This window comes from Pseudophryne corroboree, chromosome 8 (assembly GCF_028390025.1).
Source record: "Pseudophryne corroboree isolate aPseCor3 chromosome 8, aPseCor3.hap2, whole genome shotgun sequence".
In the NCBI taxonomy this organism is placed as follows: Eukaryota; Metazoa; Chordata; class Amphibia; order Anura; family Myobatrachidae; genus Pseudophryne; species Pseudophryne corroboree.
In genome coordinates this window covers 427,180,013-427,206,417 of record NC_086451.1, presented here as the reverse complement: position 1 = coordinate 427,206,417, position 26,405 = coordinate 427,180,013, and the positions used below count along the sequence as shown (strand labels likewise).

Sequence of the window (26,405 nt, the reverse complement as noted above, 5' to 3'; positions counted from 1 at the left end):
AGCAGTGTTCATTCCGGGGCTGGACAACTGGGAAGCAGACTTCCTCAGCAGGCACAGCCTTCACCCGGGAGAGTGGGGACTTCATCACGAAGTCTTCATTCAGATTACAAATCGATGGGAACTGCCACAGGTAGACATGATAGCGTCCCGTCTCAACAAAAAGCTACAACGGTATTGCGCCAGGTCAAGAGACCCTCAGGCGATAGCTGTGGACGCCCTGGTAACACCGTGGGTGTTCCAGTCGGTCTATGTGTTTCCTCCTCTTCCTCTCATACCCAAGGTGCTGAGAATCGTAAGAAGAAGAGGAGTGAGAACAATACTCATTGTTCCGGATTGGCCAAGAAGGCCTTGGTACCCGGAACTGCAAGAAATGCTCACAGAGGACCCATGGCCTCTGCCTCTCAGACAGGACCTGTTGCAACAGGGGCCCTGCCTGTTCCAAGACTTACCGCGGCTGCGTTTGACGGCATGGCGGTTGAACGCCGGATCCTAGCGGAAAAAGGCATTCCGGAGAAAGTTATTCCTACGCTGATAAAGGCTAGGAAGGACGTGACGGCAAAGCATTATCACCGCATATGGCGAAAATATGTTGCTTGGTGTGAGGCCAGGAAGGCCCCTACAGAGGAATTCCAACTGGGCAGATTTCTGCACTTTCTACAGTCTGGAGTGACTATGGGCTTAAAGTTGGGATCCATAAAGGTCCAGATTACTTCCCTATCCATTTTCTTTCAAAATGAACTGGCGTCTCTTCCTGAAGTTCAGACGTTTGTTAAGGGAGTGCTGCATATTCAGCCCCCTTTTGTGCCACCAGTGGTACCTTGGGATCTCAACGTGGTGTTGGGTTTCCTAAAATCCCACTGGTTTGAACCACTTAAGACCGTGGAGCTAAAATATCTCACGTGGAAGGTGGTCATGCTATTGGCCTTAGCTTCGGCTAGGCGTGTGTCAGAATTGGCGGCTTTGTCATGTAAAAGCCCTATCTGGTTTTTCATAGGGACAGGGCAGAATTGCGGACTCGTCCCCAATTTCTGCCAAAGGTGGTGTCATCTTTTCATTTGAACCAACCTATTATGGTGCCTGCGGCTACTCGTGACTTGGAGGATTCCAGGTTACTAGATGTAGTCAGGGCTTTGAAGATTTATGTAGCCAGAACGGCTGGAGTCAGGAAAACTGACTCGCTGTTTATCCTATATGCCCCCAACAAGTTGGGGGCTCCTGCTTCAAAGCAAACCGTTGCCCGCTGGATCTGTAACACGATTCAGCAGGCTCATTCTGCGGCTGGATTGCCGCATCCAAAATCAGTGAAAGCCCATTCCACAAGGAAGGTGGGCTCTTCTTGGGCTGCTGCCCGAGGGGTCTCGGCTTTACAGCTTTGCCGAGCTGCTACTTGGTCGGGTTCAAACACATTTGCAAAATTCTACAAGTTTGATACCCTGGCTGAGGAGGACCTTGAGTTTGCCCATTCGGTGCTGCAGAGTCATCCGCACTCTCCCGCCCGTTTGGGAGCTTTGGTATAATCCCCATGGTCCTTACGGAGTCCCCAGCATCCACTAGTACGTTAGAGAAAATAAGATTTTACTCACCGGTGAATCTATTTCTCATAGTCCGTAGTGGATGCTGGGCGCCCGTCCCTAGTGCGGACTTTCTGCAATACGTGTACATAATTATTGCTTAATAATGGGTTATGTTATGTTGGCATCCATTGTTGATGCCCTGTTGTTGTTCATACTGTTGACTGGATAAGTGTATCACAAGTTATACGGTGTGATTGGTGTGGCTGGTATGAGTCTTACCCTGGATTCCAGAATCCTTTCCTTATAATGTCTGCTCTTCCGGGCACAGTTTCCTTAACTGAGGTCTGGAGGAGGGGCATAGAGGGAGGAGCCAGTGCACACCAGATAGTACTAAATCTTTCTTTAGAGTGCCCAGTCTCCTGCGGAGCCCGCTATTCCCCATGGTCCTTACGGAGTCCCCAGCATCCACTACGGACTATGAGAAATGGATTTACCGGTGAGTAAAATCTTATTTTTCTCATACGTCCTGGAGGATGCTGGGGACACCATAAGAACCATGGGGTATAGACGGGATCCGCAGGAAACATGAGCACTTGAGGACTTTGAGTGGGTGTGAACTGGCTCCTCCCTCTATGCCCCTCCTCCAGACTCCAGTTTAGAATCTGTGCCCAGGCAAACTGGATGCACACTGAGGTCTACTGAGTTTCTCGGAAAAACTCTTTGGCAACAGTCTCCCTGCATCGTGGGACTTAGGGGAGAGAAGTCAGACCTACTTCTAGTGAGTTTAAAGGCTCTGCTTCTTGGCAACAGGACACCATTAGCTCCTGAGGGTTTGGAACACTAGGTACGCCTAGGGGTTCACTCCCAGAGCCCGCCGTCACCCCCCTTGCAGAGCCAGAAGTCAGAAGACAGGTGAGTAGAAGAAGATAGAAGACTTCAGTGACTGCTTCTGAGGTACCGCACAGCGATCGCGCTGTGCGCCATGCTCCCACAACCAGCGGCACTACAGGGTGCAGGGGGGGGGGCGCCCTGGGCAGCATAAAAATCCTCTCTCCAGGCTGGCAAAGTGAAATAGGAGTGCCTTGGCACTAAATTCTTACCCCCGCCAGCATTATTAGTTTTAAAAAATAGCGGGCTGAAGCGTGCCATGAAGGGGGCGGGGCTTAGCCCTCACAGCTCTCATCTGCGCCATTTTCTCTCTAGAGCTGCAGAGACGCTGGTCCTTCCTCACCACTGCTATAACAAGTAACAAGGTGCAAAACGGGGGGGCACAGCAAAATGTGGTGCTTAATTAAGTTATTATAAAGCGCCTGCAGGGTCTGAGGCATTATATATTAAGGTTTCAGAACCGGGATAAGCGCTGGGTTGTGAGCTGGCAAACTCCCTCTGTGTTTCTCTGACAGGCTTTACTGTGGGTCTGTCCCCCTTTTGGCCCAGTGTGTCTGTGGGTGTCTGTACACGTGTGTCGGCATGTCTGAGGCGGAGTGCTCTTCCCAGGAAGAGACTGTGTTAGGGGCAGAAACGGCTGTGGGAGTGACCCTGTCGGCACCGCTGACTCCTGACTGGGTAAATGTGTTGAATGCTTTCAATGCTAATGTGGCTCTTATTAATAAGAGATTAGATAAATCTGAGTCTCAGAACAAGGTATGGAAAAAATCTGTGGAGGATGTGTTATCACAGGTCCAGACCCCCTCGGGGTCACAAAAACGTTTGTTTGCTCAGTTAGCAGACACAGATACTGACACGGACACTGACTCCAGTGTCGACTATAGTGATTCCAGATTAGACCCAAAATTGGCAAAGAGCATTCAATACATGATTGTGGCAATAAAAGACGTGTTGTATATCACCGAGGACCCTGCTGTTCCTGATACTAGGGTCTGTATGTGTAAGGGAAAGAAACCTAAGGTGACGTTTACTCCCTCTCGTGAACTGAATACCCTTTTTTGAAAAAATGTGGGAAAATCCTGACAAAAAGTTTTTGATTCCCAAAAGGATTCAAATGGCGTATCCGTTCCCCTCTGGGGATAGAGAAAAGTGGGAGTCACTTCCCATTGTGGACAAGGCGCTATCACGGTTGTCTAAAAAGGTGGCTTTACCGTCTCCTGACACGGCAGCCCTTAAGGATCCTGCGGATCGTAGACAGGAAAATACGCTAAAATCCATTTACGTCACCACAGGTACACTACTCAGACCAGCTATTGCATCTGCGTGGGTGAGTAGTGCTATCGAAAAGTGGGCAGATAACTTGTCATCTGATATAGATACCCTGGATAAGGATACCATCCTTTTAACGCTGGGTTATATCAGGGACGCTGCAGCCTATCTAAAGGAAGCGGCGAGAGATATTGGCCTCTTGGGATCAAGGGCCGCCATGGCAGTCTCAGCTAGGAGAGCATTGTGGATTCATCAATGGAATGCTGATGCTGACTCTAAGAAAGCTATGGAGTCTCTACCGTTTAAAGGTGGTGTATTGGTTGGTATCTACGTCTACCGCGGGTAAATCGTCATTTTTGCCTTATGTTCCTCCACAACACATGAAAACTCACCACTTGCAGATGCAGTCCTTTCGGCCAAATAAATACAAAAAAGGCCGAGGTTATTCCTTCCTTGCTAATAGAGGAAAAGGTAAAAGATCTCAGGCCGTGGCAGGTTCTCAGGAGCAGAAGTCCTCCCCGTCTTCTGCCAAATCCACCGCATGACGCTGGGGCTCTGCGGGAGTCGGCACCGGTGGAGGCACGTCTCAAGCTCTTCAGTCAATTCTGAGCTCGTTCGGCCCTAGACCCGTCGATTTTAGAAATAGTGTCCCAGGGGTACAAACTGGAGTTTGAAGACGTGCCCCCTCAACGTTTTTTCAAATCAGCCTTACCAGCTTCTCTTCCGAACAGGGAGGTAGTATGCGATGCAATACAAAAGTTGTGTCTGAATCAAGTCATTGTCAGGGTTCCCCCTGCACAACAGGGAGAAGGCTTTTATTCAAGCCTGTTTGTGGTTCCAAAGCCGGACGGCTCGGTCAGACCAATTCTGAACCTAAAGTCCCTCAATCTTTACCTAAGAAAATTCAAATTCAAGATGGAATCTCTCCGAGCAGTGATCTCCAGTCTCGGAAGGAGATTTCATGGTGTCGGTCGACATAAAGTATGCCTACTTACACCTCCCCATATATCCTCCGCATCAGGCTTACCTGAGGTTTGCTACTCGGGATTGTCCGTACCAATTTCAGACGTTGCCATTTGGTCTGTCCACGGCTCCGAGAATTTTCACCAAGGTAATGGCGGAAATGATGGTTCTCCTTCGCAGGCAAGGAGTCACAATTATCCCTTACCTGGACGATCTCCTGATAAAGGCGAGATCCAAAGACAAGCTGGAGCAGGACATTGCGCTCTCCCTGACAGTTCTGCAACAACATGGTTGGCTCCTAAACCTGCTGAAGTCACAGTTGAATCCGACGAAGCGGCTGTTGTTTTTGAGAATGATTCTGGACACGGAATTGCAGAGAGTTTTTCTTCCAGAAGAGAAGGCTCTGGAAATACAGAACATGGTCAAACAAATTCTGAAACCAGTGAGAGTATCAATTCATCAATGCACTCCGTTGCTGGGGAAGATGGTGGCGGCCTACGAGGCCATTCAGTTTGGCAGATTCCATGCCAGAGTGTTTCAGTGGGACCTATTGGACAAGTGGTTCGGATCCCATCTGCACATACACCGGAAAATAATTCTATCCTCCAAGACCAGAATCTCACTCCTGTGGTGGCTGCACAGCTCTCACCTCCTAGAGGGAAGCCGGTTCGGGATCCAGGACTGGATCCTAGTAACCACGGATGCGAGTCTCCGAGGCTGGGGAGCAGTCGCACAGGGGGAAACCTTCCAGGGAAAATGGTCAAGCCAGGAAGTTTGTCTCCACATAAATGTTCTGGAGTTAAGGGCCATTTACAATGGCCTTCTTCAAGAGGAACGTCTTCTTCGCAACCGGCCTGTCCTAATACAATCGGACAATGTAACAGCAGTAGCGCACATAAACCACCAGGGTGGAAAAAAGAGCAGGGCGGCAATGGCAGAGGCCACAAAAGTTCTTTGCTGAGCATAAAGACATACAAGCGCTCTGTCAGCTATCTTCAGTCCAGGAGTGGACAACTGGGAAGCAGACTTCCTCAGCAGACACGATCTCCATCCAGGAGAGTGGGGTCTTCATCAAGAGGTCTTCACAGAAGTGACAAGTCTTTGGGGAATTCCTCAAATAGACATGATAGCGTCTCGCCTAAACAAGAAACTTCAGAGATATTGTTCCAGGTCGAAGGACCCTCAAGCAATAGCGGTGGACACGCTGGTAACACCATGGGTGTTTCAGTCGGTGTACGTGTTTCCTCCGCTTCCACTCATTCCAAAGGTGATAAAGATCATAAGAAGAACAAAGGTTCAGGTGATCCTCATTGCTCCGGACTGGCCAAGGAGGGCTTGGTATCCAGATCTTCAGGAATTACTCATAAGAGATCCCTGGCCTCTTCCTCTACGAGAGGATCTGTTTCAGCAGGGGCTGTGCGCGTACCACGACTTACCGCGGCTACGTTTGACGGCTTGGCGGTTGAACACCGGATACTAGCCCGAAAGGGTATTCCCAGTGAAGTTATTCCCACACTTCTTCAGGCTAGAAAAGGAGTAACGTCTAAACATTATCACCGTATTTGGAGAAAATATGTGTTTTGGTGTGAATCCAAGAAGGCTCCTACAGAAGAATTTCAGCTAGGGCGTTTTCTCCATTTCCTGCAAGCAGGTGTGGATGCGGCCCTAAAGTTAGGCTCGATTTAAAGTACAAATTTCGGCCTTATCGGTTTTCTTTCAAAAACAATTGGCCTCCTTTCCAGAAGTTCAGACTTTCGTGAAAGGAGTTTTGCACATCCAACCTCCATTTGTGCCCCCAGTGGTACCATGGGATCTTAACGTTTTGTTGCATTTTCTTCCATCACATTGGTTTGAACCTTTACAGAAGGCGGAGTTGAAATTTCTCACTTGGAAAGTGGTCATGCTATTGGCCTTAGCATCCGCAAGGCGGGTGTCTGAGTTGGCGGCTTTGTCTCACAAGAGTCCTTATTTAATCTTCCATGAAGATAGAGCGGAGTTGAGGACTCGTCATCAGTTTCTGCCGAAGGTGGTTTCATCGTTCCACATGAACCAGCCTATTGTGGTACCAGTGGCTACTGACGCCTTTGCGGAGTCAAAATCTTTTGATGTTGTCAGGGCCTTGAAGATTTATGTCGCCAGAACGGTTCAACTTAGGAAAACGGAAGCTCTGTTTATCCTGTATGCTGCCAACAAGATTGGAACGCCTGCTTCCAAGCAGACTATTGCACGCTGGATCTGTAATACGATTCAGCATGTTCATTCTACGGCTGGATTTGCTGTTACCGAAATCAGTGAAGGCCCACTCTACCAGAAAAGTGGGTTCATCCTTGGCGGCTGCCCGCGGAATCTCGGCATTACAACTCTGCCGAGCAGCTACTTGGTCAGGTTCAAACACTTTTGCGAAATTTTACAAGTTTGATACCCTGGCTGATGAGGACCTCATGTTTGGTCAATCGGCGTTGCAGAGTCATCCGCACTCTCCCACCCGTTCTAGAGCTTTGGTATAAACCTTATGGTTCTTATGGTGTCCCCAGCATCCTCTAGGACAAATGAGAAAATAGGATTTTAATACCTACCGGTAAATCCTTTTCTCTTAGTCCGTAGAGGATGCTGGGCGCCCGTCCCAGTGCGGACACTATCTGCAGTTATTATGTTTACACAAGGGTTGTGTTACGTTATGGTCAGCCTGTAGCTGACGTTGTTCATGCCATTGACTGGAGTTTCTGTTAAATGCCATGTTGTACGGCGTGTTTGAGGTGTGAGCTGGTATGTGTCCCACCTTAGTTAACAATAAATCCTTTCCTCGAAATGTCCGTCTCCCTGGGCACAGTTCCTATAACTGGAGTCTGGAGGAGGGGCATAGAGGAAGGAGCCAGTTCACACACACTTGAAATCTTAAAGTGCCCATGTCTCCTGCGGATCCCGTCTATACTCCATGGTTCTTATGGTGTCCCCAGCATCCTCTACGGACTAAGAGAAAAGGATTTACCGGTAGGTATTAAAATCCTGTTTTTTCACAAGATATACTTGCTGTGTATTTTTCCTTGTAATTTATAGTCGCCATATATCTCTTGGATTCCCGGTTTGTGCTGACACAGTCACACTTCACTGGGAGTTCTTGCTAGGTATATCGCTGCTAAGAATTGTACCAGGTTGCCCAATATTGTGCTTCTTGTTATGTCAGCTACACGTGGCAACGGAGCTGGGGCTTCTCCCACATTACGTGGTGGTGATGCCACAGACATTTTGGAGGAAAATTTGGCACCAGAGAGTTCAGGTTCAGGGGGTTCCTTACCCCCCAGTTAGTCTGTAGCACCGGGGGCATCAAATGACCCACCTTGGGCTACCTTTTCCACGCTGTTAAACACGCTTTGAACTAAATTGGCGCCGGCTGTGGGACCACCTGTGCCAATGCAGCAGTTTATGGTCCCTGCTATTAATCCGCCATGGGCAGATCAAATCTCCACTCAGTTACAGCAATTGAACCGGTCACTGACTAAATTTAAGTGTCACTCTCGCCCGCCTAAGACTAAGACGTCTTCTAAACGGGCCATTACTTCCTCACAATCCACTGCTATCCCAGACACGTCCTCTGAGGAGGATGGTGCATGTACTGATCCCACAGACACTGACTCAGATGCTTCTGATGGGGAAGGGTAATCAATGGTTGATGTCCCTGATTTGATTGAGGCAATTAGGCTCATTCTTCAGGTTTCTGATGATCCTGAGCCTGAGGCTGTCTCTAAAAAGCCGGACAGATTTAAACGTAAGAAGGTGGTTAAACAAGTTTGACCTCATTCTCAACACTTGGCTGACATACGTCAGGAGTTCTGGGAAAATACGGGGACGAAATTCACACCGAATAAGAGACTGTTGGCTCGCTATCCTCTCTCCGCGGAGCTATGTAAAAATTGGGAAACTCCTCCGGCAGTAGATTCTCATGTGGCGCGCATGGTAGTTTCTTCCGCTCTGCCAGTAACTACCGTCACCTCTCTGAAGGAACCGACGGATAGACGTGTGGAGGGTTGTTTGAAAGCAATTTACACCCTAACGGGGGCGGTGCATAGGCCAACCATTGCAGAGACTTGGGCTGCTGAAGCTGTTGAGGTGTGGGCTCAGGAGCTAAAGGTGGCGATACCTTCTAATGCAATTGAGCATGCTCGACAATGTCTCTCGTATATTACCACGTATTCTCTGTACCTTAAGGAGGCGGCCACCGATGCCGGGGTGCTGGCGGCAAGGCTGCTACTACGTCTGTCTTGGCCAGGCGTATCCTTTGGTTGAGATCCTGGTCGGTGGATATGGATTAAAAGAAAACCCTGGAGGTGCTTCCTTTCAAAGGGGACATTCTCTTTGGAGAAGACCTCAATAAGATCGTGCCTGATCTGGCTACTGCTAAAACAGCTTGCCTACCTAGTACGGCTCCTTCCACACAGAAGGCTAAAAGTATTTTCCCTCTGCCCTTTCATCCTCCAGGTAAAGCAAAAGGTCAGGCGTACCCAAAGCAAGCTCGTGCTTCCAGACCTGCAAAGCCCAGACCGAAGCGAGCCTCGCCTGCCCGTCAGCCTGCTTCCATGACGGGGCTGACCTCCCTCTGAGGGATCACAGGGTGGGGGGCCGACTTCTAGGTTTTGCCCAGGAATGGTTGAAGACCACTTCAGATACCTGGGTAAGTTAAGTCGTCACTCGAGGTTACGCCGTACCCTTCAAGAATCATCCCCCTCATCGATTTTGCCTGACAGATGTTCCTCTGGACCTGACAAAGGCAAACACTCTGCATTCTGTGGACAGGATGGAATGTACCACCGGAGTGGTCGTACAGGTGCCTCTGGCTCAGAGAGGCAAGGGGTACTATTCACCGCTGTTCCTAGTCCCGAAACCGAACAGGTCATCGCGGCGCATTCTCAATCTGAAGTTCTTGAACAAGTATGTGCGGGTCTCCAAGTTTCGTATGAGAAAACTGCGCTCTATTGTTCTGGCCTTGGAGCCTGGGGACTATATGGTCTCCCTGGACATACAGGATGCCTACCTGCATATTCCTATTGCAGTGTCTCATCAGCAGTACCTCAGGTTTGTGGTGGGCAATCTTCATTACCAATTTCGGGCGTTACCCTTTGGTTTGACAACTGCTCCCCGAGTTTTCACCAAGGTAATGGCGGTCATGACGGCTACACTCCGCCGTCAAGGGGTCAGGATCCTACCGTACTTAGACGATTTGTTGATCCTGGCAAATTCCCCAGAACTTCTCCTGTGTCATCTCGAACTGACGTTACAGTGCATGAAAGCTCATGGGTGGCTGATCAACTGGAAAAAATCCTCCCTGGTTCCTGCTCGGAACATGGTTCACCTGGGAGCTTTATTGGATACTCACAACCAACGGTTGTTCTTGTCTCAGGAGAAAGTCCTGAAGCTTCAGGACCGGATTCGATGCTTCCTATCTCGTCCGCAAGTGTCGATACATTCGGCAATGCAAGTGCTAGGTCTCATGGTGTTGGCTTTCGACATGGTGGAGTATGCTCTATTCCATTCTCTCCCTCTGCAGAAGTTGATTCTGACCAAGTGGGACGGCCTGCCTCACTGGATCAGATCTCACATGATCTCCTTGTCTCTGGAGGTCTGCCTGTCACTGTGCTGGTGGCTTCAGGACCAACGATTGAGCAGGGGCCGTCCCTTCTGGATATCCAACTGGGTCCTGCTGACGACGGATGCCAGTTTGAGAGGTTGGGGCATGGTGTTGGAACAACACTCTCTTCAGGGTCGGTGGACCTAGGAGGAATCTCTACTCCCGATAAACATTCTGGAATTGCAGGCAGTGTTCAATGCGTTGACAATGGCCCAGCATCTGATACAGAACAAACCTGTTCAAGTACAATCTGACAACGCCACCACGGTGGCGTACATCAATCAACAAGGCGACACTTGAAGTCGCATGGCAATGAGGGAAGTATCACGGATTCTTCAGTGGGCAGAACGCCATCTGCTGGCCATATCAGCAGTGTTCATTCCGGGCATTCTGAACTGGGAAGCGGACTATCTCAGTCGTCAGGACGTACACGCCGGAGAGTGGAGCCTCCATCCAGAGGTGTTTCAACTTCTCGTGGACACATGGGGCCTTCTCGATGTGGATCTGATGGCGTTTCGACACAATCACAAGGTTCCGGTCTTCTCCGGCGTCACTCCTGCCCAGAGTAATACGGAAGTTCAAGCAAGAAGGAGGAAACCTAATTCTGATCGCTCCAGCATGGCCCAGGCGGCACTGGTTCTCTGATCTACAGGGCCTCTCGTTGGGTCATCCCCTTCTACTTTCACAACGACCAGACCTCCTCGTTGGCTCGTCTGGCTTTGAAGGCATGGGTCTTAAAGCTTCCGTCCTGAGGGCCAAAGGTTTTTCTGAGGCGGTTGTTCAAACTATGTTGAAGGCATACTCGGATCTACCATAGGGTTTGGAATGCTTACTTTACTTGGTGTGCGTCTCTCACAATTATGACGTTTTCAAGTTTAGTGCGGCCAAACTATTGGCCTTTCTACAACAGGGCCTGGACTTAGGCCTGAGTCTGGCCTCCCTCAAGGTTCACATCTCTGCCTTGTCGGTTTGGTTTCAGAGAAATATTGCTGCCCAAGATGATGTCCATACATTCACTCAGGGCGTGTTGCAGATTCAGCCTCCTTATGTGCCACCTGTGTCCCCTTGGAATCTGTCGGTGGTTTTGGAGGCCTTGCAAGAGTCTCCGTTTTTGAACCTCTTGCCTCTGCTGACCTTAAGTGGCTTTCACTTAAGGTACTGTTTTTGCTGGCCATTGCTTCAGCTAGAAGGGTCTCTGACTTTGGTGCCTTATCCTGTAAGTCTCCCCATTTGATTTTTCACCGTGACCGGGTGGTTCTTAGAACGCGGCCAGGTTATTTACCCAAGGTGGTGTCTTCCTTCCACCTTAACCAGGAGATTGTGGTTCCAGCCTTTAATTCTCCCGAGTTGTCAACCAAAGAGCGGTCTTTGGATGTAGTACGGGCTCTCCGTATCTATGTGAAGAGAATATCCTCCTTTAGGAAATCCGATTCTCTTTTCGTACTGTTTTGGTTTTCACAAACGTGGCTGGCATGCTTCTAAGCAGACACTGGCCAGATGGATTACAATGGTGATTGCACATGCTTATGTACAGGCTGGTCGTCCGGTTCCTGCTACCATCAAAGCCCATTCTACTCGGTCGGTTGGACCTTCTTGGGCGGCCCACGTGGTGCGACCCTTGAACAATTGTGCAAGGCGGCTATGTGTTCCTCAGGGAACACGTTCATTAGGTTCTATGCCTTCGATACTTCCACCTCCCAGGAATGCTTCCTTTGGACGCCGGGTTTTTGTGCCTGCTACAGTGCGTCCCCTCCTGTAAGGAACTGCTTTAGAACATCCCCGATGTTAATCCTTGTGGAGCCCAGTGTACCCGCAGCAGAAAACGAGATTTATGGTAAGAACTTACCGTTAAATCTCTTTCTGCGAGGTACACTGGGCTCCACAAGGCGCCCACCCTGACGCACTTAGCTTCTTTGGGTTGGTATGGCATAGCCGCTGACACCCTCTCCTGTGGTGAGTGTGTGGTGTAATTGGCTACGAGCGATTGTCGTCTCTAGTACCTGCTACTGCAATGGGCTGGTTAACGAAACTGAGCTCCTGTGCACGGAGGCTGGGTTATAGAGGAGGCGGCGCTGTGCATCTTGGGAACAGTCAAAGCTTTGAGCCTGTTGGTGCCTCAGATCAAGATCCTACTCTACACCCCGATGTTAATCCTTGTGGAACCCAGTGTACCTCGCAGAAAGAGATTTAACAATGGTAAGTTCTTACCATAAATCTAGTTTTTTCCAGGTCTCCTCATAGAATTTAAGTGAAATAATAGGATTTTAGTACCTATCGGTAAATCCTTTTCTCTTTGTCCGTAGAGGATGCTGGGGTCTCCAAAAGGACCATGGGGTATAGATGGGATCCGCAGAAGCTTGGGCACACTATAAAGACAAACTGGGTGTGAACTGGCTCCTCCCTCTATGCCCCTCCTGCAGACCTCAGTTAGAAAACTGTGCCCAGGAGAGATGGACATTTCGAGGAAAGAATTTATTGTTATAAACACGATGAGTGTCATACCAGCTCACACCTCAAACACACCGTAGAATGTGGCATTCAGTAGAATACCAGCCAACGGCATGAACAAAACACAGCCACATGCTGCGAGAATATGTAACACAAACCATGTGTCCACATAAGCAAAAATAAGACCCCGCATGCCATGGCATGAACAACGGTAGCAACCGCCTGACAGAGAAGACACTCCACCAGGGTGTAACCAAAAGCAAATACTGCATACACAGTACGCACTGGGACGGGCGCCCAGCATCCTCTATGGACTAAGAGAAAAGGATTTACCGGTAGGTACTAAAATCCTATTTTCTCATACGTCCTAGAGGATGCTGGGGACTCCAAAAGGACCATGTGGTTTATACCAAAGCTCCAAAACGGGCGGGAGAGTGCGGACAACTCTGCAGCACCGACTGAGTAAACAAAAGGTCCCCAAAAATCAGGGTATCAAACTTGTAGAGCATAGCAAAAGCATTTGATCCTGACCAAGAATCCGCTCGGCAAAGTTGAACCGCCGAGACTCCTCGGGCATTCACCCAAGAAAAGCCCATCTTCCCAAAAGAATGGACCTCCACCGACTTCGGTGATGGCAATCCAGCCGTAGAACGAACATGCCAAACTGCATCACAGATTCAGCGTGTAACAGACTGCATAACGCAGTCTCCCAAACCATGCTGGGAACATACCAGACAAACAAACATAGCCTCTGTTTCTCCAAACTGAGCCAAATTGGCGACCTACATACTCAAAATCCTGGCCAGATCGAGGGAATTTGAATCCGCTGATGCCTAAGTAACCACCGGCATCAAAATAGGCCGATTTCTGCGTAATCCAGAAACCACTCTTGGTAGAACTACCAACCGAGTGCTCAATTCCTCTCTATCCACCTGAAAGATCAAACAAGGCTCTTGTGAGACAAAACCACCACTTCCGACACCGGCCTTGCGGATGTCAAAGCCAATAGCATGACCACCTTCCAAGAGAGAAATTTTGTAAAGAAACTTATTAGGCTTGCATCCACACCGGCTTGTAAAGTATGGATAAGCACGACCTAGCTGAAAGTCTTCCATAGGAGCCTTCCTGGATACACACCGAGACACATAATTACTCCAACTACGGTGGTAACGCTTTGCCATTAGTTCTTTCCTAGCCTGAAGATTTGAGGATACGACTTCACTGGGAACACCCGTTCGGCTTAGGATATGGCATTCAACCGCTCCGCCGTCAGACGCAGCCGCGGTAAGTCATGATACACGCCCTGATCTTGTTGTAACATTACCTCACTTAGAGGAATAGGGCAGTAATCTTCTATGAGTAAACCATGAAAAACTGGATAGCCAACCCTTGCTGGCTAGACCGGATTCAAGAGGATCACCGGAACCTTTGATCATCTTACGCTTACCACCGTCAGAAAAGTGAAAACGGAGAGGCCACACAGACCGACTAAAAACACCCACTGTGTCACGAGGATGTCCACTGATATATCTTGAGTGTCCCTTGACCTGTAACAATCTCCCTGAGGCCTCTCGTTGAGGCGAGACGCCAACCTGTCCAATTGCGACACTACTCAAAGACTTGTCACGTCTCGGAAAGATTCTCGGTGATGACTGAATTTTTCCCGGCTGGATATCGCGTCAGCAGAGGAAATCTATTTCTCAGTCGTTTACATCCGGAACGAAGACTGCTAATATAGCGTTTACCAGACTTCCCACTCAACTGCAAACTGTGAATCCTCCGCCATTGACGCTTTGCTCCTTGTTCCGCCACAGCGGCTTACTTACGCCACTGCTGACAAGTCGTCTGGCAGAACTAACACAGGCAGAACACAAAGAACACGTTCGTCGAAAATAGCTCTTAATTCAAGAAAGCTTATAGCAGACAGGTTTCCCAACTTGACCTTATCCTTTGGAAATACGTCCCTTGCAAAGGACTGCTCCCCAGCTTCGGAGATCTGTATGCACGGACACCAGGATCTAAACCTGGATCCGGAACCTTCATTCCTCTAGAAGGAGAGAACCGAGTAGACACCACAGGAGCGATGTCCTGTCCGTTAGGATTATATTCCGGTGCATGCGCAGGTGAGACCCGGACCCCATTTCCAACGGGTCCCTAGAAAACCACTCTGGTATTAGACCTGCTCACCGAAAAAGGCCTCTTAGGCCGCACCCATCTGTTTTATAAACGGAACATATTGATGAGGTGTCACAGCAAAGCCGATCCAACTCTGGATCCTCAGACCTCTTTCCACAGGAAACACACTGAACCTTAACCGGTCAGTATCTACTCTGAAACCCACTTTCGACCTCTGCGTCGTTGGGAACAGCCAATCCCTGTGTCGAAGAACAGTCAGAGAGAAACAACGATTTGCACCTTTATACAGGGACAACCATACAATGTCCTGAACCTGACGCACCTCTGTATGGCGTCGCGTACTACCTCCCCTTTCCAGAGGGGAACGGCAAGATCTATTAGAAAAAACAGTAAGGGGAAACAACCGTAACTCAGAATGTCCCCCTTTGGATTCTATAAATAACTCACAGGTCTTAGTCTATTCCTGGACTAACTGAAAATTAGTAGACAAGTGGTCACCGGAGTGGGGACCAGCCAGATAGACTCAGTGGTGGATGTAGTGGGAACAGAAAACGACATCCACTTCTGCGAACCTAACAAGGCTGCAGATCACTTACCTTTTCACCTTCCCCTGTCTACACAGAAAAGGAAAAAAGAACGGTATCAAACTGGATAAAACGACTACATCCCACAAAAGAATGCGTCACCAACCGTTGTGAAGGAGGCTAACTTACGAAGTTAGACTTACCAGTGGTATCCGACGAGATTGACTGAACAGAGGTCACACCAAACAGCTGTATACCTCCCTCCAGTATCACTCGGAGACATTCTCAGCATTTTTCCGGTCACACCTCCTGCTGCCACGTGGTAGCCTGCTGTAATATTATAAGGTAGAATCAACATCGGCAAGCTTACCCACTCTGGGTAGGGTAATTCTATCGGATGCCTACCCGAATACAACACTCCCTCATGTGCATACAGTGCAAATAAGGTCAAAGTATAGAAATAAAGTTTCACTTAGGTGCCTGTGTATGATCCTTTGAAACCGGGCTCTGCGTCGACCAGGAGTTGACTGTCATAAAGTTCTCTCCGCGTCAGGAAGAGAATAATATTCGGACTCCTTGAGAGGATCGAAAACCAACTCGTCACGGCCAATCTAGAGCTTAATCAACAGAGCGATCGGCACATGAGAAGAATACCATTATTTCAGCATTCATTGATATACATCCTGCAATACACAATAAAACACATATATCCTAATCATGCATATATAAACCAATATCTACATATATAAACATATAGACATAACCTATATGCAAGTGGATTGTCCCGACCTGTCAGGTCCCTAGTGACAGTAATCTGTTGTGAATGTGTATGATCATGTACTGACACGCCCCCGATGTGGATCTATCAGGAACGCTATGGTCGACAGAAACTTAGTAAATGTCGACAGCAAGGAATAGTAAGTGGGCAACAAATAATAATAAACTTGGAACCCCGAGGGGTCTGAGGGAAGCATACAAATTTGATAAAACTCCCCCCACATATACCTATAAATATACATATATATACAGGTACAAGGCAATAACAGCCTGGTTATTTTTTTTACCCAGGAAATACCGTTGATGCCGACCGGGCATCCACAAACCACTGTGACTTCCGTAACGTGTTAACTGTTTTAAGCACACAAACACCAACTTGCTAATACTTAATTTTCTGAATCAAGTACCGCCATGCGTTGGCGCAGCCGACAGTTATCCTCACAACAGCTCGTGACAAAGCCCTCACACCCGTCGACATATGTCGACTAACCGATAGTGGGTAAACAAACAGGGAAACAGTGAATTTATGTATTACAACAAGGATTATGCGTCCATTATCAAACATAATGCTATATGACACCCATATAGAATTCAAAACACTGTGCCCCCCCCTCCATCTTACTATACAGCAAGTCCTGGCGGAGATGTGAGGAAAATGGCGCTGACTCCGTTGTGAGGACTAAGCTCCGCCTCTTCCCAGCGCGCTCTCGCCCCTTATCTGAAATAGGACACGTATATAGTGTAAATACACTATATATCATCGAAAACTGCCATTTAGGGCGCCCGCCCTGCACCCAAGTAAAATGTTGGTGTGTGGGAGCACCGGCGCGACCGCCTCTGACTGGCGGTATCGCGTGCGGCTCCGGGGACTAATAGCTACACACTATATATGCAGCCCAGGGCCCCCCCCCCCCCCCCTCCCGGCGCTCTGCACCCATGGAGCCGGCGGCAGGGGAGAAATGGCGCGCAGTGCGCTACAACATGCTGGCGGGGGTCCGGGACACGGAGCCCCGGCACCGCCAGTTTAACCTTTTACAGACCCACAATTAACTGTAATATGCTGCCCAGGGCGCTCCCCCCCCCCCCCCCCCCCCCCCCCCCAGCGCCCTGCACCCGTGGGAGCCGGTGGTGGGGAAGAAATGGCGCGTAGTGCGCTACAACATGCTGGCGGGGTTCCGGGACACGGAGCCCATGCACCACCAGAGTGACCTCTCACAGCCCAGAAACCCGAACTGTAATATGCTGCCCAGGGCGCTCCCCCCCCCCCCCCCAGCACCCTGCACCCGTGGGAGCCGGCTGCGGGGGAGCAATGGCGCCTGCCATATGCTGGCGGGGGTATGAGACACGGTGCCCAGGCACCGAAATGCTTTTATGCCAGCCTTAAAAAGAAATCAGCAACCTGCTGCCCAGGGCGCTTCCCCCCCCCCAGCGCCCTGCACCCTGTGAGTGCCATTGGTGTGTGGGAGCCTGGAGCGCAGCGCGACCGCTGTACCTCAGTTACTGAAGTCTTCTGCCGTCACTGAAGTCTTCTGTTCTTCACATACTCACCCGGCTTCTTTCTTCTGGCTTCTGTGAGGGGGGTGACGGCGTGGCTCCGGGAACAAGCAGCTAGGCGCGCAGCAAGTGATCGAACCCTCTGGAGCTAATGGTGTCCAGTAGCCGAGAAGCAGAGCCCTTGAACTAAAAAGAAGTAGCTCTGCTTCTCTCCCCTCACTCCCACGATGCAGGGAGCCTGTAGCCAGCAGGTCTACCTGAAAATAAAAAACCTAACTATAAAGTCTTTCAGAGAAACTCAGGAGAGCTCCCCTAGTGTGTCGCCCATCACTCCCGGGCACAAAGTCTAACTGAGGTTTGGAGGAGGGGCATAGAGTGAGGTGCCAGTTCACACCCAGTTTAAGTCCTTTATAGTGTGCCCAAGCTCCTGCGGATCCTTCTTTACCCCATGGTCCTTTTGGAGTCCCCAGCATCCTCTAGGACGTATGAGAAAATTAGCTCCACCTGGTGGATCTTTTAGAATGTGTTAGTGAGTAATGAGTATACTTGTGCACCTAATGGGTGACCTGTTTGGGGTCCTGAGGACCACTGGATTAGCAGATACAGCACAAAAGACATAGAATTCACATTCCAGGCACGAGATTGATGCAGAACAGAAGTCTGTCCTTTACATCTTCTTTAATTAGTAGCACATTCTTATTTTACATAACTCTGTGTTTTATTGTTGGTGTCCTCATTTATACTTGGACTTTTATCTCCCCACAGGTGTGACACTGCTGGCCTCTGCAAGCAGAGATCGTTTAATCCACATTCTCAATGTGAATCATAATTATAGTTTGCTGCAGACTCTGGATGATCACTCCTCTTCTATAACAGCGGTGAAGTTTGCAGGTATGGTGTATTGTTAAATGAAAAAAAGTACAGAAAGCGAGAACTAGTTGCTAAATTTAGTTTTAATTAAAATGTAAAAAAAAAAAAATATATATATATATATATCATATGCTATTGCAACTGAGTGATGTATCTGAAATAGAGACGAGCGGGTTCGGTTCGTCGAGATCCGAACCCCCACGAACTTCACGTGTTTTTCACGGGTCCGAGGCAGCCTCGGATCTTCCCGCCTTGCTCGGTTAACCCGAACGAGGACGAACGTCATCATCCCGCTATCGGACTCTCGCGAGATTCGTATTCCATATAAAGAGCCGCGCGTCGCCGCCATTTTCACTCGTGCATTGGAGATTGAATGGAGAGGACGTGTCTACGTTCTCTGCCTGAAAAGCTCCATATCTGTGCTCAGTGTGCTGCAAATATCTGTGCTCAGTGTGCTGCAAATATCTACGTTCTCTGCCTGAAAAGCTCCATATCTGTGCTCAGTGTGCTGCAAATATCTGTGCTCAGTGTGCTGCATTGCGGGGACTAAGAGTATATAATTATAGTAGTACAGTACAGTAGGCCATTGCTGTATCTTGCAGCTCCGTGTCAGACTCTGTTCTAGACAGTATCCTGATCGTCAGTGCTCAATATCTTCTGCATTGTTGTGTGACATATATATTATATTATATATAGTAGTACAGTGCAGCATTTTGGTGACCACCAGTATAGTAGTACAGTACAGTAGGCCATTGCTGTATCTTGCAGCTCTGTGTCACTTCTAGTATCCATTTCTGTGCTGCATTGTTGTGACCAGTATATAGTAGTACAGTGCAGCATTGTGGTGACCACCAGTATATAGTAGTACAGTACAGTAGGCCATTGCTGTTTCTTGCTGCTCTGTGTCACTTCTAGAATCCTGATCAGTGCTCAATATCTGCTGCATTGTTGTGACCAGTATATAGTAGTACAGTGCAGCATTTTGGGGACCACCGGTATGTATAGTAGTACAGTACAGTAGGCCATTGCTGTATCTTGCTGCTCTGTGTCACTTCTAGTATCCTGATCAGTGCTTAATATCTGTGCTCAGTGTCAGTGCTGCATTGTGGTGACCAGTATACTACAGTATAATAGTCCAGTGCTGTTCTCGCTGCTCAGTGTCAGTGCTCAGTATAATCAGTGCTCAGTATATTCAGTGCGCTGTTAGTTGTGCGCCCGTTTTTTGCCATGAGTGCATTGGGATTTAGACAATTGATGAAGTTATTGTGTCCCCGGTACAAAATCCCATCTAGTTTCCACTTCACTAGGCAGGCGATAGCGAGATTTTACCAATTAATATCAGTGATTTATAATTGACTATTAATTACAGTGATCTCTGCCAAATGATTCCACTGATTTTGTCATTTTCTTCCAGTGATTTGGACCAATAATACCATTGATTAGAACGAATAATTCCTGTGATATTGAGGTGTTTGTGTTGCTTATCTTAGCCATCCAGCGACCACAGTGCACCTCTTCTTCTCTTTTCTTTGCATCATGTGCTGTTTGGGGCCAATTTTTTTAAGTGCCATCCTGTCTGACACTGCAGTGCCACCCCTAGATGTGCCAGGTGTTTGTGCCGCCCTTTTGGGTCGCTTTGCTTAGTCATCCGGTGACCTCGGTGCAAATTTTAGGACTAAAAATAATATTGTGAGGTGTTCAGAATAGACTGGAAATGAGTGGAAATTATGGTTGAGGTTAATAATACTATGGGATCAAAATGACCCCCAAATTGTATGATTTAAGCTGTTTTTGAGGGTTTTTTGAAAAAAACACCCGAATCCAAAACATATCCGAATCCGCCAAAAATTTTAAGGGAGGTTTTGCCAAAACGCGTCCGAATCCAAAACACGGCCGCGGAACCGAATCCAAAACACAAAACCCGAAAAATGTCTGGTGCACATCTCTAATCTGAAACTGTTGCCATTACAATATAGAATATTTGGTATTACTATATTCCTCCCCATCTAAATTCAGAATATAATTTCCCCACTATTTCTCTAAGGTGACAATGACCAGATGCACATGATCAGCTGCGGAGCAGATAAAAGTATTTATTTCCGTCCAGCACAAATGGTAAGCGTTTTCTTATTTATCTACTTTGTACCTGTATCTTGTCAGTCACAATATCACACGTGTGGTATCTAAACATCATGTGTTACCTGTGTCTAGCATGTTCACTGCGTGGTGTGTGGGATCTTCTGCGGTTCCCACGCCTGCCAGATTTGTGAATGTTGCTGCAGATTACAGAGAAGACAATGGTCAAGTTGAAGTAGTGATATTGAGGCGGAGTCAGACGTGGTTGAAGTTGCTATCATTTCCATGGAAGCGGCAGTGATAGCGCTGTATGGTGATGCAGCAGGAGGTGTCTATTACTAGCAGATGCCTCCTGCTACAGTAGTGATACGTCCTGCATTCTAGGACACAGTATCTGATCTCTCACCATTGGGCGGCTTGCTCGTTGCAGAGGCCAGGAAACCTCCATCCTACAACGGAGATCCGGGGCATCTTCCTTCCTCCTAAACGGCTGCGAGACACCTCCGATTCCCCCACCCCCCACCCCAGACGGCAGCTACCTTCATCGCAGGACCTATTTGCATATACCATAGCAGTTGCTATGGGATCTGAATAACCCCCATTGTGTGAAGTTTTGCATTTGTGTTGTGTACTATACTTCTTTTATGCTATTAACTCTGTGTTTTTTATTTTGTAGCCTCCAAAATCGTCTATAGTTGTGCCTAGTACAGGGAACTGAGCAGTCCTTTTATAATGTGGTCATTCCCTGCACAGGATCTGGTGAGGATCCTGGCAGATAGAATACCGACGCTGGACTCCTGACACTATACGGGAGGGGCTTTTAGCCTGCGGAGGGAGGGTTAGGGTTAGCCTGCAGCCCCAGGGAGTTAGGGTTAGGTTGCGGGGAGGGAGTGTTAGAGTCCGGCACCCCCACCTCCCCAGAGTGTTAAGTTTAGGCAACACTACTGAGAGTTAGGTTTAGGATTTGGGGGGGGGGGTGGAAGTAAACTTGTCGGTATTCTGACCGCCGGCATCCCGACCACATTCAAATCATATCCAACCCCCTGCGCAGGTTATGAAAGAAATCTAGGGATTGCACTTTATGTCCCTTCTTTGCCTGCTCTCTGTCACATGATCAGACCACTCCGTACATGGCGGGGGGGGGGTGGCAATTCACAGTTGATTGTAGATGTGCTAAATTTAGCACATCTATGATCAGTTACTCTGACATGCGCCCAGCACAGGGCTAGTCCGCCCCGCATGTCAGGCCCTTCCCCAACCCCCCCCCCCCCCCCCCCCTACCCCCGGTACAAAAGCATCGCACGGCGGCCTGACAAGTAGCTCCCTGCCAGTGCCGCTCATGCGCGCTGATAGGGGGCTAACCACCACGTCACTGGTTGCAGCGGCTGCGTGTGACGTCACGCAGCCGCCGCAGCCCCCTTCCCCAATGGTCCAGACTCGCCTCCGTTGCACTGCGCATAGTAATTCTGACTGCGAATGCTGCCGCTGCAGTGATGCAGTCTGAATTATCCTCTAGGTGTCCGATAAAGACTTATAACATGAAGAGTTCATTTGTTCATCACCTTAATATTTTGGAGCCCATTTGTGAAATAATTTGCATGAAAACGTTAATTCTCGCTGCTGTCTTTGAAACGAACATTGACAATCATTTGCAAAGCTTGTCCATTTTCTTATGTAGCTGCCAGAGGGGATCAGTTTTACTCGCCTGCACCACGTCGTGGAGAAAACCACCTTGTATGACCTGGACGTTGATGTAACCCAGAGGACTGCAGCTGTGGCCTGCCAGGATAAAACAATCAGGTCATTTACCTCTAATGGCCTGCACTGTGCGCCAGATTCAATTCCTATTGCACCCACTATCTCCCATCTAAAGTGACGGGAGATAGAGGAGCGATATTCAAATGGCCCCGGTTATCGCGCTGATCGCGCTCATTACAGTTGGGTATAGGCGCGAGCATGAAAAGATCCGTTTGGGCGCCCAAACGGGTCTCTTTACGCGTATTTCAGCTCGCTACCTCCTGGGGCAGCGAGCTGAAATTAACGTGTCGTGCCCGTCTGCAGCAACAATAGAATACTTCTGGTGGTTGCGATAGGGCGCGGGAGGGGGTAACTGACATTTGAATCTGACCCAGTGTGTCTATAGCATGGCTGTACGGGCCCATTAATCTAATATATAACGTCTCTTGCCATTGCCCTGTTGTCAATTGTATCTTATCATTTGCCAGATAAACTCTTTAATAGATGGGGAAACTGTTTTTCTTTACAGGTTGTACAGTGTCTTAACTGGCAAACAAGAGAAGGCCCTTAAAAGTTCCCCAACCGGAGGAGCACTGTTGAAGGTAGGTGTGCCTGTGTCCTTAACATTAGCGTGTATTGCTTGAACCTTTTGGTACATGTAGCTGCTCCCATTGTATTGTTTTGTGTTTGCTTTGGGAGCAGTGTTCTGCAGTCAGAAGCGCAGCAAAAATCATGGAGGATAAATATACCCAAATTTCTCTATCGTCCTAGTGGATGCTGGGGTTCCTGAAAGGAGCATGGGGAATAGCGGCTCCGCAGGAGACAGGGCACAAAAAGTAAAGTTTTACGATCAGGTGGTGTGTACTGGCTCCTCCCCCTATGACCCTCCTCCAAGCCTCAGTTAGATTTTTGTGCCCGGCCGAGAAGGGTGCAATCTAGGTGGCTCTCCTAAAGAGCTGCTTAGAAAAGTTTAGCTTAGGTTTTTTATTTTACAGTGAGTCCTGCTGGCAACAGGATCACTGCAACGAGGGACTTAGGGGAGAAGAAGTGAACTCACCTGCGTGCAGGATGGATTGGCTTCTTTGGCTACTGGACATTAGCTCCAGAGGGACGATCACAGGTACAGCCTGGATGGTCACCGGAGCCTCGCCGCCGGCCCCCTTGCAGATGCTGAAACGAGAAGAAGGTCCAGAATCGGCGGCAGAAGACTCCTCAGTCTTCTTAAGGTAGCGCACAGCACTGCAGCTGTGCGCCATTTCCTCTCAGCACACTTCACACGGCAGTCACTGAGGGTGCAGGGCGCTGGGAGGGGGGCGCCCTGGGAGGCAATGTAAACCTATTTTTTGGCAAAAAAATACCTCACATATAGCCTCCGGGGGCTATATGGAGATATTTAACCCCTGCCAGAATCCGTTAAAGAGCGGGAGTCGAGCCCGCCGAAAAAGGGGCGGGGCCTATCTCCTCAGCACACAGCGCCATTTTCCTCACACAGCTCCGCTGGTCAGGAAGGCTCCCAGGCTCTCCCCTGCACTGCACTACAGAAACAGGGTAAAACAAGAGAGGGGGGGGCAAAATTGTGGCAAAAATATATATATTAAAGCAGCTATACAGGGAGCACTTATTATAAGGCTATCCCTGTCATATATAGCGCTTTTGGTGTGTGCTGGCAAACTCTCCCTCTGTCTCCCCAAAGGGCTAGTGGGGTCCTGTCTTCTTTAAGAGCATTCCCTGTGTGTCTGCTGTGTGTCGGTACGTATGTGTCGACATGTATGAGGACGATATTGGTGTGGAGGCGGAGCAATTGCCAAATATGGGGATGTCACCCCCTAGGGAGTCGACACCAGAATGGATGGCTTTATTTATGGAATTACGGGATAGTGTCAACACGCTAAAGCAGTCGTTTGACGACATGAGACGGCCGGACAATCAATTAGCACCTGTCCAGGCGCCTCAAACACCGTCAGGGGCTGTAAAACGCCCGTTACCTCAGTCGGTCGACACGGACCCAGACACAGTCACTGATTCCAGTGGCGACGGTGACGAATCAACCGTATTTTCCAGTAGGGCCACACGTTATATGATTTTGGCAATGAAGGAGGCGTTACATATTGCTGATACTACAGGTACCATAAAACAGGGTATTATGTGGGGTGTGAAAAAACTACCTATAGTTTTTCCTGAATCAGATGAATTAAATGAGGTGTGTGATGAAGCGTGAGTTGCCCCCGATAAAAAACTGCTAATTTCAAAGAAGTTATTGGCTTTATACCCTTTCCCGCCAGAGGTTAGGGCGCGCTGGGAAACACCTCCTAGGGTGGACAAGGCGCTCACACGCTTATCAAAACAAGTGGCGTTACCCTCTCCTGAGACGGCCGCACTTAAAGATCCAGCAGATAGGAGGATGGAAAATATCCAAAAAAGTATATACACACATACAGGTGTTATACTACGACCAGCTATAGCGACAGCCTGGATGTGCAGTGCTGGGGTAGCTTGGTCAGAGTCCCTGATTGAAAATATTGATACCCTGGATAGGGACAATGTTTTACTGTCTTTAGAGCAAATAAAGGATGCATTTCTTTATATGCGTGATGCACAGAGGGATATTTGCACACTGGCATCACGGGTAAGTGCTATGTCCATTTCGGCCAGAAGAAGTTTATGGACGCGACAGTGGTCAGGTGATGCGGACTCAAAACGGCATATGGAAGTTTTGCCGTATAAAGGGGAGGAGTTATTTGGTGTTGGTCTATCGGATTTGGTGGCCACGGCTACAGCCGGGAAATCCACCTTTTTACCTCAAGTCACTCCCCAACAGAAAAAGACACCGACTTTTCAACCGCAGCCCTTTCGTTCCTTTAAAAACAAGAGAGCAAAGGGATATTCATATCTGCCACGAGGCAGAGGAAGGGGGAAGAGACTGCAACAGGCAGCTCCTTCCCAGGAACAGAAGCCCTCCCCCGCTTCTACAAAAGCCTCAGCATGACGCTGGGGCTTCTCAAGCGGACTCGGGGGCGGTGGGCGGTCGTCTCAAGAATTTCAGCGCGCAGTGGGCTCACTCGCAGGTAGATCCCTGGATCCTGCAGATAATATCTCAGGGGTACAGGTTGGAACTAGAGACGGATCCACCTCGCCGTTTCCTGAAGTCTGCTTTACCAACGTCCCCCTCCGACAGGGTGACGGTCTTGGAAGCCATTTACAAGCTGTACTCTCAGCAGGTGATTGTCAAGGTACCTCTTTTACAACAAGGAAAGGGGTATTATTCCACTCTATTTGTGGTACCGAAGCCGGATGGCTCGGTAAGACCTATTCTAAATCTGAAATCCTTGAACCTGTACATAAAAAAGTTCAAGTTCAAGATGGAATCACTCAGAGCAGTGATAGCGAACCTGGAAGAAGGGGACTTTATGGTATCCTTGGACATCAAGGATGCGTATCTCCACGTTCCAATTTACCCCTCACACCAGGGGTACCTCAGGTTCGTCGTACAGAACTGTCACTATCCGTTTCAGACGCTGCCGTTTGGATTGTCCACGGCACCTCGGGTCTTTACCAAGGTAATGGCCGAGATGATGATTCTTCTTCGAAGAAAAGGCGTATTAATTATCCCATACTTGGACGATCTCCTAATAAGGGCAAGGTCCAGAGAACAGCTAGAGATGGGATTAGCACTGTCTCAAGAAGTGCTAAAGCAGCACGGGTGGATTCTGAATATTCCAAAATCCCAGTTAATTCCGACAACACGTCTGCTGTTCCTAGGGATGATTCTGGACACGGTTCAGAAAAAGGTTTTTCTCCCGGAGGAAAAAGCCAAGGAGTTATCCGAACTTGTCAGGAACCTCCTAAAACCAGGAAAGGTGTCTGTACATCAATGCACAAGAGTCCTGGGAAAAATGGTGGCTTCTTACGAAGCAATTCCATTCGGCAGATTCCACGCAAGAATTTTCCAGAGGGATCTGCTGGACAAATGGTCAGGGTCGCATCTTCAGATGCACCAGCGGATAACCCTGTCTCCAAGGACAAGGGTATTTCTTCTGTGGTGGTTGCAGAGTGCTCATCTATTGGAGGGCCGCAGATTCGGCATAC

At 48.8% G+C, this 26,405-nt stretch overlaps 1 protein-coding gene across 1 annotated transcript in view; it reads left to right on the top strand.

The window, feature by feature from the left end:
- The window catches only part of WDR62 (WD repeat domain 62), a 313,350-nt gene that overhangs the window by 49,551 nt on the left and 237,394 nt on the right, over positions 1 to 26,405 (top strand). Inside the window, exons 13-16 of the mRNA XM_063937983.1 lie at positions 18,402 to 18,527; positions 20,551 to 20,621; positions 22,261 to 22,382; positions 22,849 to 22,921. Coding sequence (XP_063794053.1) covers positions 18,402 to 18,527; positions 20,551 to 20,621; positions 22,261 to 22,382; positions 22,849 to 22,921 — 392 coding nt within the window. The remainder of the gene's footprint in view (positions 1 to 18,401; positions 18,528 to 20,550; positions 20,622 to 22,260; positions 22,383 to 22,848; positions 22,922 to 26,405) is intronic.